This window comes from Hypanus sabinus, chromosome 13, assembly GCF_030144855.1.
Source record: "Hypanus sabinus isolate sHypSab1 chromosome 13, sHypSab1.hap1, whole genome shotgun sequence".
In the NCBI taxonomy this organism is placed as follows: Eukaryota; Metazoa; Chordata; class Chondrichthyes; order Myliobatiformes; family Dasyatidae; genus Hypanus; species Hypanus sabinus.
In genome coordinates, this window is record NC_082718.1 from 13921968 (window position 1) to 13935690 (window position 13723).

At 43.9% G+C, this 13723-nt stretch overlaps 1 protein-coding gene across 5 annotated transcripts in view; it reads left to right on the forward strand.

The window, feature by feature from the left end:
- Positions 1 to 13723, forward strand: part of LOC132403631 (lectin-like) — a 97238-nt gene that overhangs the window by 46314 nt on the left and 37201 nt on the right. The window contains exon 1 of one of the 5 annotated variants that reach the window (XM_059987112.1): positions 1270 to 1376. The exons of 3 other annotated variants lie outside the window; for them this stretch is intronic. In XM_059987112.1, the coding sequence (XP_059843095.1) occupies positions 1336 to 1376 (41 nt within the window). In that variant the 5' untranslated portion in view covers positions 1270 to 1335. Of the gene's footprint in view, positions 1 to 1269; positions 1377 to 7766; positions 7782 to 13723 lie in introns of those variants that run through there. One more of the 5 variants, XM_059987116.1, reaches the window with a different exon arrangement.

Below are 13723 nucleotides of genomic sequence, written 5' to 3' on the forward strand. Positions count from 1 at the left end.
GTCCTAATGATTCTTTCAGTTCCTTTTAGTAGGTTTTTAAAAGCTTCCCAATCCTCTGTCTTCCTGCTAATTTTTGCTTTGCTGTCTGCCATCTCTTTTGCTTTTACATTAGCTTTAACTTCCCTTGTCAACCACAGTTGTACTACGGTGCCATTTGAGTATTTCTTTGTTTATGGAATACATCTATCCTACATCATTCTCGTATTCCCCAGAAAATCAAGCCATTGCTGTTATGCTGTCGTCCCTGACAGCATCTGCTTCCAATTCACTTTGGCCAACTCCTCTCCATACCACTGCCATTCCCATTACTCCACTGATCATCAGGATCCTGTTACACTTGCAGTTTCTTAACTCTCTGCCCTATTTGATCCCTTAACAAAATGGCAATACCAATCAATGTTAGGGAAGTTAAATTCACCCACTCTCAGAACCCGACTATTACTGCAGCTATTTGAGATTTCCCGACACATTTGCTAACCTAATTTCTACTGACTGTTGGAAAGGGTGACCGTAATATAATCACATTAAAGTGATCACCCCTTTTTCATTTCTAAATTCTACCCAAATAATATAGCTACCTAAATAAAAGTGTTCCAGTGTGACACTGGTTCTGCAATTGCGAAGATCAGGAGGGAAGAAGAGTTCTCAGGAGTGACAGCATGATGGTTGGTGTCTGCAGAGGCCAATTCTGGATCTGCAGACTCTGGAGCTATAGGGAGGTGGGAACAGCTGGGAAGCCAGCGCTCGGGTAGTAGGATCCTTCCTGCTTCTCCTCTTCTCTTAACTAGTCACTCTTCTGGATTCCTTAAAATTGTAGGCTGCTCCATGGATCAGCGTTCTCCAGCGGTCTCTGTACAAGCCAGCCACTGTCACTCATTGACCTCGGTATTTGCCTGAGAGAGCTGCTGCTTGTTGGTCTTCGTACCTCTTGCGTGGAGCACCACAATCTCTCTGGCCCTGAGAGAGTTCTCCGTAGAGTACTGCTTTCAGCAACCTGTTGTCCATGTGGGACACGTTGCCTGACCAGCAGATCTGCCTGAGCAGTGAAGTGGCTTCAGTGCTTGGAAGTTGAGCCTTGTCCGGGACCTCATTGTTGGAGACACGATCCTGCCAGCCAATACCCATGATGGAGCAGTGTCAGCGCTGGTGGAAGAGCTTCAGTAAGCAGATTTTCTTGTGGTGCAAGACTCCCCCAGGCTTCGGAGCCATATAGTAACGTTGTGTCAAAGACAGCTTCGTGCAACTGGATTTTTGTGGGCGGACACAGCTGGTGGTTCTTCCACATGTTTCTGGAGGCACCTGAAGGCACTGCTGGCTCTGGCAAGTTGATTGTCAATGTCCCTTACTACCATAGTGTTGGAGATGACACTGGCCAGGTGGGTGAACTGTTCAACCATAGTGAGAGGGTGATCATCAGTGATGGTCCGAGGTCGGTTGTAAACATCACGAGGGGACTTCTGATGGAGGATTATTGTATTCTTCAGACTGACCGTTAACCCAAAACCCTTTGCAGCCTTTGCAAAGTGAGTAACTGCAGTCAGTAACTCGAGATTGGGCTCTTGCATGGTTTTTGTTCAGGCAAGAAGGTGGCAGAGGTTGAAGATATTTCTGTCAGTGTGGAACTGAATATAGATGCTCTCTGAGATGCTCTCTTTCACTTCCAGTAGCATCATGCTAAAAGAGACGGCAAAGAGTTTTGGTGCCAAAACACATTCTCGTTTCACTCCGGTACTTTTCGAGAATGGCTTAGACTGGTCACTTTTGTGTTTAACCTGATGCCTATGGCCTTCATGGAGCTGCTGCAGGTGGTGAGGAATTGAAGGGGACAGACGAGCTTCGACAGAATCTTCCAGAGACCATCGAGGCTGACAGTATTAAAAGCGTTGGTCAGGTCAATGAACGCCGCATACAGTCCCATGCTCTATTCATTTCAATTCTCCTGTATCTGGTGTAGGATGAAGATCATGTCGGATGTGCCTCTCTTTGTTCTAAATCCACACTGACTCTCTGTGAGGTTGCTTTCGGTAATGGTACGGATGTTCAAGAGGCTCTTATCAGTGCTGGACGGCAGGGTAACGTCTTTATCATTTGAGCAATCTGATTTATCTCCTTTGTTCTTGTACAGGGAGACAATTACAGCATCGTGATAGGTAATTTGGGACTGAACTTTTCTCCCAACAGAGTGTGAACAGGTTTGTGTGCTCACTCAGGAGAAAATCCCCTCCCATTTTGTACACTTTTGCCGGGATCCCATCAGTTCCTGGGCTTTATGGCATTTCATCTTGGAAATAGCAGCATTGACTTCGTCCAGAGTTGGTGAGCCATCAAGCTTAAGCCTGATCTCATGCTGCAAGTGATCCGTTTCAATGGATGCTACTTGATGATTATCCCCAAAGAGGCTCTCGTCGTGCTCTGACCATTGTCTCAGTTTGTCTGTCAGCACTCTGGAGCTGCTGGATAAGTGTAGGAGGGCTTGAATCTGACCGTGCACCATGTGCAGTAATTTATAGAAGGCTTGAGTGCTACCATTGTATGCATAGTGCTATGTTCATTCTGCTAGGGTAGTGGTTGCCAACCCGTCAATCGCGATCGACTAGTCGATCCTTGATACTTTCCCAGTTGATCCCGAAAAAAAGAAGAAAAATAAATACACAAATACTGTTGAGAGATTGTTTGTGGGTTGCGGGGTTTTAGTTCCGTTCTTTCTGCCAGTGCACATGCGAGTAGCTCTCCCACAATACACAGTGTACTTCTGTGATCCCCAACCACCGGGCCGTGAGGAAACGATATGAGTCAGCTGCATCTTTCCTCATCCCCTGTCACATGCGAGGTCATCAGGCGACTAAACGCAGTGACACACTCGCGCCAGGGATCTCTGGTTGGCCTCGCACGGCCGGCGGGAAGTGCCATCGCTACTGGCCTGGAGCACTGAACCTGTTTACCACACTGAATGTTCGTGGGGAATCCGGTGCTAAAATATTCGCAGACGACCTAATTCGGACTCAGTGTTTCGTAAGTAGCAGAGCAGCTACCGCGCTGCGATCTACTGAAACAAACTTTTGTTGGCCGATAGATCCTACAAGGGAGGCGGGCGGGCGCTCTGTCACACTCCCCGCCCAGTCGGCCGCTTGCTCCGGACTGCGACCGCCGCGGCCCCGGTACAGGGACCTCCAGCCCTGACCTTGTCCTCTCACCCCACTCACAACCAGCCACACCCGGCCAAGGTGTCTGGCAGTGGGTGGGCAGGCGGGAGGCTGAGTTCGGGCCTGGAGGCTGTCTAATGAGGCAATATCTCAAAACTGCTTCAGTACACTGAGTCCAAGCACCCTGCACTTAAAGATAAACCTGCTAAGCTTTTTCAGCGGTTAAAACATGAACAAGTGGGACAGAAGCCAAGAGCCATGAAAACTAAATTGCGGAATAGACTGAACCTAAGGAACCTGCTTTGAGTATCACTGTATTCCCGTCGTGTTTAACACCGCCCTGCCCCCTTCGGCCGGTCCGCAAGAATATTATCAATATTAGACCAGTCCGCAGTGCAAAAAAAGTGTGGTTACCTCCAGTGTTTATACATTGCGGGGTTTTACTTCCAGTCTTTTCTGCCCCAGTGCGCATGCGTATAACTAATTGATGTGGGGTGGATCTTGCCTTTTACAAAGGCCGAGGTAGGGGATCTTGGGCTTAAAAAGGTTGGTGACCACTATGCGAGGGTTTCACATCTGTCTCAGTTTGGCTTGGAGGGTGCTGCATGCAACTCTGTTCTGCCTTGGCCACATGGTCGTCGGGTCTTAGACAGCACCACTTGATGGGAGGCATGTTTCTTCTGGATTTCAACAGCACTTTCATCAAAACAGTCCTTGTTTCTTCATGAGGAGTGTGCAACTACCTCGACAGGCACATCTTCGACGGCAGTCTTTAGGTGCTCCCTTTTTTCTCCTATGCCAGAGTCTGTGCATGAGGTGCATTTGCTGTCCAATATCTCTCTTAACTTGATCTGAGGAGGAGGCCAAACTTATCCACCTGGAGTCTCCTCAGCTGCAGTCTCCTTTACCTTATTCCTGGCACAATAGCCAGTTTGATGTTTGCCCTGACCGGTCTTTCATCCATATAACAATCCGCACTCGGCATGACCCTGACATGTAGAACATCTGACACAGCCTTTTGGCACACCAGGATGTACTCCAGGAGGTGACAGTGTTCGGATTGAGGGAATCTCCAGGAGATTGTCTTGAACCTGGCTTTCATTTAAAACAGCGTATTTGTTACAACCAGACCGAATTGTATGCAGAGATCCAGGAGCATCCTCTCGAGATTGTTCTGTGGATATCACCAGAGGTTTCATCAACACTAAAGTCTGAAGCATTCATAATGTAGACAAGAGGAAGATGTTTGCAATGCCCTGGAGAGTTTGCTTTGGGAAAAAAACACAAGGATGATCCTAATTTAGAAGTAAACTCCCACTGGAACTTCAAATTAAAATGTTGGAAATACAGCAACATCTCCAATCAGACACACTCAAGAGTATATCCTGGGTAAATACTGATTGGAACTGGAAAATGACAGAATGGAAGAAGCTTACATTGAAGAGAGAATGGGATAAAGTGCAGGAGGGAGGTGTGATAAATGCAGTGCTGGAGTGGGAGAAGATACGGTGATCAAAGTTGGTGAATGACCAGAGGTACATCCAGAGAAGGAGGGAATAGGAAAACAGAGACTTATTTTTCCCAATAAGACTATAAGACCATAAGACATAGGAGCAGAATTAGACCACTCAGCCCATGGAGTATGTTCCACCATTCTATCTTAGCCAATCCCGGATTCCACTCAACGCCATCCTTCTGCCTTCTCGCCATACCCTTTGATGCCCTGACCAAACATGAAGCTATCAAATTCTGCTTTAACTATACTCATGTATTTGGCCTCCACCACAGTCTGTGGCAGAGAATTCCACAGTTTGTCTATTCTCTAGCTAAAAAATATTCCTCCTTACCTCTGTTCTAACAGGTCGCCCCTCAACATTGAGGCTGTGCCCTCTAGTTCTGGATACCGCATCATAGGAAACATCCTCTTCACATCCACCTTATCTAGTCCTTTCAATATTCAGTATGTTTCAATGAGATCCCCCTGCATTCTTCTAAATTCCAGCGAGTACAGACTCAAAGCTACAAATGCACCTCATGTGTTAACCCCCCCCCCCCCCCTTCATTCCCAGAATCATTCTCGTGAACTTCCTCTGGTCTCTCTCCAATGACAACATATCCTTTCTGAGATATGGAACCAAACTGTTGACAATATTATTAGTGTCTTATAAAGCCTCAGCATTATCTCCTTGCTTTTATATTCTATTCCCCTTGAAATAAACAGCAACATTGCGTTTGCCTTCCTTACCATAGACTGAAACTGTAAATTAACCCACTGGGAGTCTTGCACAAGAAATCCTAAGCCGCTCTGCAACTCTGATGTTTGAATTTTCTAATTATTTAGATAATAGTCTGCACAATGTTCCTTTTACCAAAATGCATTATCACACATTTCCCAACACTGTATTCCATCTGCCACTTATTTGCCCATTTGACCAGTTTCTCCAAGTCCTGCTGCAATTGCATTGCTTCCTCAGCACTACCTGCCCTCCACATATCTTTGTATCATCTGCAAGCTTTGCCACAAAGTCATCAATGCCATTTGCTGAATCATTGACAAACAATGTGAGAAGTGATGGTCCCGATACTGACTCCTGAGGAACACCACTAGTCACTGGCAGCCAACCAGAAAAGGCCCTCTAATTCCCATTTACTGCCTCCTGGCTGTCAGCCATTCTGTTATCCATGCCAGCATCTTTCCTGTAATGCCATAGGATTTTACCTTGTTAAGCAGTCTCACGTGTGGCACCTTATCAAATGCCTTCTGAAAATCCAAGTAAATGACATCCACTGCCTCTCCTTTGTCCACCCTGCTTATTACTTCCTTGAAGAACTCCAACAGATTTGTCATGCAATATTTCCCCTTACAGAAACTATGCTGACTTTGACTTATTTTATTAAAAGACTCCAAGAACCCTGAAACCTCTTCCTTAATAATAGCCTCCAACACTTTTCTTCAAGAGTGGAGTGACATTTGCAATTTTCCTGTCCTCTGGGACCATGCCAGAATCAAGTGATTCTTGAAAGATCATAATCAATGGATCTACTATCTCTTCAGCAACTTCTCTCAGGACTCCGGGATGTAGTCCTTTTGGTCCAGGTGACTTATCCACTTCAAGGCATTTGCGTTTGCCCAGCGCTTTTTATTTGTAATAGCAATGGCACTCACTGCTGCTCCCTGACACTCACAAACTACTGGCATATTGCTAGTGTCTTTCACAGTGAAGACAGATGCAAAGTCCTCATTAGGTTTGTCTGCCATTTCTTTGTTCCCCATAACTACCTCACCAGCATCATATTCGACTGATCCAATATTAACTTTTACTTCACTTTTACTCTTAATTTAACTGAAAAAAACTTCTAGCATCCTGCTTTATATCATTGGCTTGTTTGCCCTCATATTTCATCTTTTCCCTTCTTATAGCTTTTTAGTTGCCTTTTGGTGGATTTGAAAAGCTTCCCAATCATCCAACTTCCACACACTTTTGCTACCTTTCCCTTTTTTCATGCAGACCTTAACTTCCCTTGTCTGCCACGGTTGCCCATTGGATCTTTGTCATCTGTAGGACATATCTATCCCACGCCTTGTGAACAATTTCCAGAAACTTCAGCCACCCCTGCACTACTGTCATCCCTGCCAGTATCCTCCAACAATCCACCCAGGCAAGATTCTCTCTCACACCTCTGTAATTCCCTTTATTCTGTTGTGATACTGATGCATGTGACTTATGCTTCTCCCTCTCAAGCTGCAAACGAATCCAATCATATTATGATCACTGACTCCTAATGTTCCTCTATGTTTAGCCCCCATAAAATTAGACCATCTCTAATTATTCCACGAGTTCATCCACCTTATTCTGAATGCTACCTGCATTTAAATATAGCACCTTATTTCCTGCATTCTTCGCCCTTTTGGATTTTCCCACTGTGGTACAATTTAACTCTTTGGTCTGTCTGCATTTGTATCCAATCATTGGCCTGTCCTTCCTTATATTAATGTTACACCCATCATCTACTTGTAAACCTATTGGATCATCCTCCGCTCTATCATACTGGTTCCCATCCCCCTGCCATATTAGTTTAAACCACTCCCAACAGCTCTAGTAAACCTGCCCGCAATAATATTGGTCCCCCTTGGATTCAAGTACAACCTGTGCTTTTGTACAGTTCACACCTGCCCCAGCAGAGGTTCCAGTTATTCAAAGTGTGAATCCCTCCCCCCCCCCCCACTCCAAATCTCCAGCAACACATTTATCTGCCACCTCCTTCTATTCCTGTCCTCACTGTTGAGTGGCACAGGCAACAATCTCCAGATTAGTACCCTTGAGGTCCTGCTTTTCAGCTTCCTTCCTAACTCCCTGTATTCTGTTTTCAGGAACTCTTCCTATTTTCTACCAATGTTGTTGATACCAATATGTACCACAACTTATGGCTGCTCACCCTCCCCTTCTCAAGATATTGTGAATGAGTTCTGAAACATCATGGACCCTGGCACCTGGGAGACAATCTACCATCATGCTTCTTTTTCATGTCCACAGAATCGCTTGAGTATTGAGCCTCCTATTACTGCTGCTATCCCCTTCAGTTCCCTACTGTTCCGAGCAGCAGGGCCAGACTCGAGGCTACTGTTGTTTCCCTCAGGTAGGTCATCCTCCCCCAACAGTACTCAAAATGGAGACCTTAATATCAGGGGGTGTCTCACTGGAATCACCAACAGTTTATCAGAATTAAGGTGTAAATATTTCAGAGAAGGGTCATGTGGAAAGGGTTAAAGAAAAGTTGGCCAAAGGTTGATTGACAAGTAGCTGAGCAGGTTTAATAAACCTGAGACAGATTGCACATTGTTGAGGGAAAAATATTTGGAGAACATTTTGCAGTGTAACTCCCTTCCTTCTGTGGACTGGTCCATTGTTTTTCTTCATGAGACCGAGCTGTGTTATTTTAAAGCATGCAATGTAGGATTGTTTATAAAACTGGATTTTCCTGAAAAACCTTATTGCTGAGAAATGCTGTTGATGCAAGTCTTAAGGTATCAAAATATTATTTTTGGTAACCTCTGAGGGAATTTTTTGAAGGGACAAGACCCTTGGTCAAGCTTTGGAGGCATGTGCAGAATAGAATGAAAATTCTTCTGGTCTAGATGATGTTGGGCTGCAGTCTCCATCGATGTTCTGGATCAGAGTCAGTTGTCAGTTAATTTCATAGGGATGGTTTTTGGTTCAGAGAGGGGATTTAGAGGTCAAGTTAAGCTTCAGGGATGTGTCGGATTAGAGGTCAAACCAGATTCAAGGCTGCTTATTCTACAGACATCATTTTACAGCTGTGCAGTAAGAGCATCCTGACAATCTGCATCACTACTTGGTATGGAAACTTCACTGCAGCAGGTAGGAAGGTTCTACAACCGCTGGTAAAAACTTGCACCATGCAGCATTGGCACCAGCCTCCACACCATCAGGGAAATATTTACAGAAAGAAGCTGGAAAAAGGCTAGTAACATCATGAAGGATCCCACATGTTTGTCCCACTCCCATCAGGGACGAGGCTACGCCCGTGCCAGCACCACTATTGCTTTCTCCAAGCAGTAAGGCTGATCAACACCTCCACCCACTAACCACCATTACTGTTATGCTTTGTAACTACAAAACCTGAAACAAATTCAAAGGAAGAAACGGAAGTCCAAAATAAAAGGTGAGGTGCACCTGTCATGTGGTAATGTGATGATGAGTGTAATTCAGATAATTATACATATAACCTGTAATGAATTATATAAACAAACAAGAATGCTTAATCAACTAAGTTTTATAAAAGAGTACTCAAACATCACTTAACTATTAAATACACAACAATTACTTTGTTATTTCCTGTCAGTCAGCTTACGTACAACATAGCTTCACTTTATGGATTTACAATCAATTTAAATATGCAAGTTATCTCATGCATTTAAATTTATTGTGTTCTTCATTTTATTTTCATGCTTCCTCAGATCCAGAGTAACAATTATCTTGTTCTCCTTCACACTTGTGAGCTGGAAATGACTTTACACAATCTAGAATCTTGGTGGCCCACCAGGTCAGTAAGCCGCCCCGCCCCCCAGGAGTCGAATATTCACTGCTGACCCCACTGGTCTATTTACTGCAATGTCAGTACAACATAATCATCACAGAGTGTACATTCTGTTCATTCTCAGGGCAGAACATTCCAAATGTTCCATAGCCCTCTGCACAAGGAAATCTCTTCCTTTCTAAATTCTAAAATAGATAATTAGATAGTTAGATAGATACTTTATTGATCCCAAGAGAAATCACACTGCCACAATAGCATTATAAGTGCACATATATACAAATAAACAAATATTAGAATAGGAATAAGAAACAATAAAAAATAAGTTACCTCAAACAGTCTTAACAGGATGAAGCCATCACTTCCCCAGCTATAGGTAGACTCACTATAGAGCCTGAAGGCCAAGAATAAGAATGACCTCATATAGCGCTCTATCACTAAAATTGCTCTTCTGTTCTACCAAGGTGGCATGCAGAGGGTGAGGGTCCAGAATTTCCAAGATTTTCCATAGAATCCTTTGTTCTATCACAGCCTCCAGTTTGTCCAGTTTGACTCCTATAACAGAGCCAGCCTTTCTAATCAGTTTATTGAGCCTGTTGGCATCACCCATGTTGATATCATTGCCCCTTCACACCACCGCATAGAAGATTGAGCTGGCATCAACATTCTGGTGGAACATGTGAAGGAGAGGCTCGCATACTCCAAAGGACCTCAGGAAGTAGAGGCGACTCTGGCTCTTCTTGTACACAGCCTCTGTGTTCGTGCTTTACTCAAGTCTGTCAACCAGATGCAACCACAGGTACTTGTACGTCCTCATCACATCCATATCCTCACCATCTATAGTAACAGGAGCAGTACAGACTCATTCTTCCGAAAGTCCATCACCACCTGCTTTGTCTTATTGAGCTGCAGATGATTCAGCTTGCACCATTTGACAAAGTCCTCCACCAGGGCCCTGTATTCATCCTCCCGTCCTCCCTTTATACACCCAACTATCGTTTAGTCAACAGGGAATTTATGCAGATGACATGGCTCAGTGTTGTAGCTGAAGTCTGAGATATACAGGTTAAACCAGAAGGGAGCGAAGACAGTCCCCTGTGGATCCCCAGTGCTGCTTACAGCCATGTCTGACACACAGCTCTGAAGCCACACAAACTGTGGTCTGCAAGTCAGATAGTTCATTATCCAGGATACAATGGATGTGCCAACCTGCAGTGAATGGAGCTTTCCCCCAGCAACGAGGACTGTATGGTATTGAAGGCACTTGAGAAATCAAAACCCATGATCCTCACAGTGCTATCCTGCTTATCCAAATGGGAGTAGGCTCTGTTTCACAGATAGATGACAGCATTGTCAACTCAATGTGCTCCTGGTTGGCAAACTGCAGGGGATCGAAAGCTGCTCTGGCCAGGGGTTGAAGGTGAGCCAGGAACAGCCTCTCTACTTTGTCTTCATGATGTGTGAATGTTGGCATCACCCTAGTTTTAGACTCTTCAGACATCACTTCTCATTATCCACTCCTCAGTCCATCTCAGAATCCTGGAGCTCTCAATGAGATCATCTGCACTTCTGGAGAAGTTCCTGTGCGTTTCGTCCAATTTTTCTATCTCGCTTCAATGGACATTTCTCGCAATCCAAGAGTCCATCTGGTGAATTGATGTTGCATCTTCACCATGACAAATCCAAAGACCAAATCAACTGCTGAACTCCTAATGAGTTCTCTATGTAACACTAGAATGTCGGCGAGACTTCAATGCTTTTGTTCTGCAAAGTCTTGCAATAACTGACTTGCAATTAGTTATCTTGCAATAACTAATGACTTCATAAATTCTCATTCTACCTGCAGATTAAGGTTTTGCATCAGCGTGCCAGGACCCATCCACTCACCCGGTTCCTCATTGTGCCAAATCTTTAGTTTTGCTATTTCTCCTATCAAACAGCACAACCTCTCACTTCCCTATCGTACACTCCAAGTGTAGCATTTATCAATCCATCTATGTAAGATAGTTCAGGAGATTGTTCATGATCTCAACAACAGTGGGTAAAGGTCTAAAAATTATTTTGCAAGTTTTAACCAGAACGAGTAAATTACGTTGCAAAAATGACAGTCAATGTCAATTCCTCAAAACCTCAAAGACTGACTCCCTGAGTGACCTTAGTAAGTCTCTTTTCCTCCAAATCTGCCCTGTTCATTGCAGCTTCTCCTGCTAATGAGCACTTCCCCCACCCCGAACCTCTATTTTGCCCACCATCCCCTCACTTTGATATCACTCTCTCTCTCTCTCTCTCTCTCTCTCTCTCTCTCTCTCTCTCTCTCTCCCCCCCCCCCCACTCTCATTAACAAGCAAGTATACAGGTGTACATGTGTACCCAGTAAAGTGATCGCTGAGTGTATGTATGCATATATAAAATCAGCCAATCTTTTGGCAGCAACTTAAAGAATAAAAACATGCAGGCACAGTCAAGAGGTTCAGTTGTTGAGACTAAGCATCAAAATGGGGAAGTGACAGACGGACTGGTTTGAGTATCTCAGAAACTGCTGAACACCAGGAATTTTCATCCACAACAGTGTTTGGAGTTTACAGAGAACAGTGCAAAATCAAATCAAATCCTGTGAGCAGCAGTTCTGTGGACATAAATTACTTATTAATGGGAGAGGTCAGAGGAGAACGGTCAGACTGGTTCAAACTGACAGGAAGCCGGGAGTAACTCACATGAATGTGTTTTAACAGTGGTTTACAGAAGAGCATCTCTGAATGCACAATGTGTTGAACCTTGAAGTGGATGTCCTACAGCAGTAGAAGACCACAAACGTACACTCAATGGACACTTAAGGGAGTAACAGAATAATGTGGGCACTGAGTGGATATGTGTCAATCTCAAAATCTCAACGTTCAAACTAAACACAACTGAAAAGTCATATTTGACAAATCAGTAGAGATTTTGAGGAGGTAAACAAGAGGGTTGATGAGGATAAAGTAGTAGATGATATCTATATGGTCTTTAGCAAGGCCTTTGACAAGATCCTTTATGGCAGGCTGATCAGGATACTTTATTAGGATGAGATTGGGCCAATAGTGAATTGGATTCATAATTGGCTACAGTGTAGGAGGAACAGTGTGATTGTTGAGGGTTATTTCATAATCCAGAAGCCTATGTCTACTGATGTGCCACAGGAGGTTGCTGCTGTAATTTATATTAGCAATTTGGGTGTGAATGTACAAGGACGGTGATTAGGAAGATTATGCATGACACTAAAGTTGGAGGCGTTGCGTAACAGTACAGAAAATTACAGGGGGATCTTGATTAGTGAGGTGTGTGGGCTGAGAACTGGCAAATGGCTTACAGTCCAAATAGATGTGAGATATTGCATTTTGGGATAACAAACAAGGCTAGGACTTATACAGTGAATGTTAGGTCACTGTTGAGTATTACAGTAGAGGGACACCAAGGAATGCAGGTTCATGTTTTGCTGAAAACAGCTTCACAGGAAGACTGATTGGGAAAGAAGGCATTTGTCATGTTGGTCTTCATCAGTCAGGGCAATGAGTACAGGAGCTGGGAAGTTATGTTACAGTTATACAGCATAGGAGATTGTTGACTCCGTACTTGGTGTAGCATGTTCAGTTTTGGCAACCCTGTCACAGGAAAGAAGTTATTAAACCAGAGCAAGTACATAAAAGATGTACCAGGATGTTTCCTGGAGTGAGTTACAAGAAGTTGCGTGGACAAGTACCTTTAGTGTAATGTTTCACAGTGGCAGCTCTAAGATTGGTGTTCAATTATTGCTACTGCCAATATCATTTGTTACTGAGTTAAACAGTAGTTTTTCCTTTTTATACATTTTTAAAATTTCCATGAAACTTTGGTTAATTGGGCAGTTGCTTAATAGAGTCAAATTGTACTGCTCCTGATGAGAATCAATTGACCAGAATCCATAGTACGACACTTTGCACTGAGATTAATTGAAAGCCAGTTAATGATGGTCATCCCACTTACTGAGCTAATCAAGATCTTCCTGTAATTTCTGACACCTTTCTTTGCTGATCTCCATTCTCATCTCTGAGTCATGAGGTTATGCGTTTAGGTCAAAGGACAGAAACCAGAGCACCAAAAACAATGGTGACACAGAGGGATCCTACATTGCAGGAGTTGCTGTGTTTTCAGATCCTTTCAGTTCGTTGTACTTTTCCCAGCTACAATGCTCCACACTTCCGGAACTTTGATAGATCTTTTATCATGTCTTCACTCACCGATTCGTCAATTTTCTGCTCTTGTCTATTGTCTATAGTTCTCCTTTTCTTCGTCCCATGAGTCTTTAACTTACCACCGCACCCCTCTCTCTTTAATTTGTCCTTTTTTTCTCAGTAATTGTCCCTTTAGTAAAACTGAGCAGGAGGAAGAGCAGGATGCTGTTCAGCCAGGCTCCCCCTGCTGGTGAACCAGCTCCATGATAATGAAAGGCAGAAAAAACACAGCCAACTGCAGTACTCAATACACTGCACTCTTTACTTCTTTTTCAT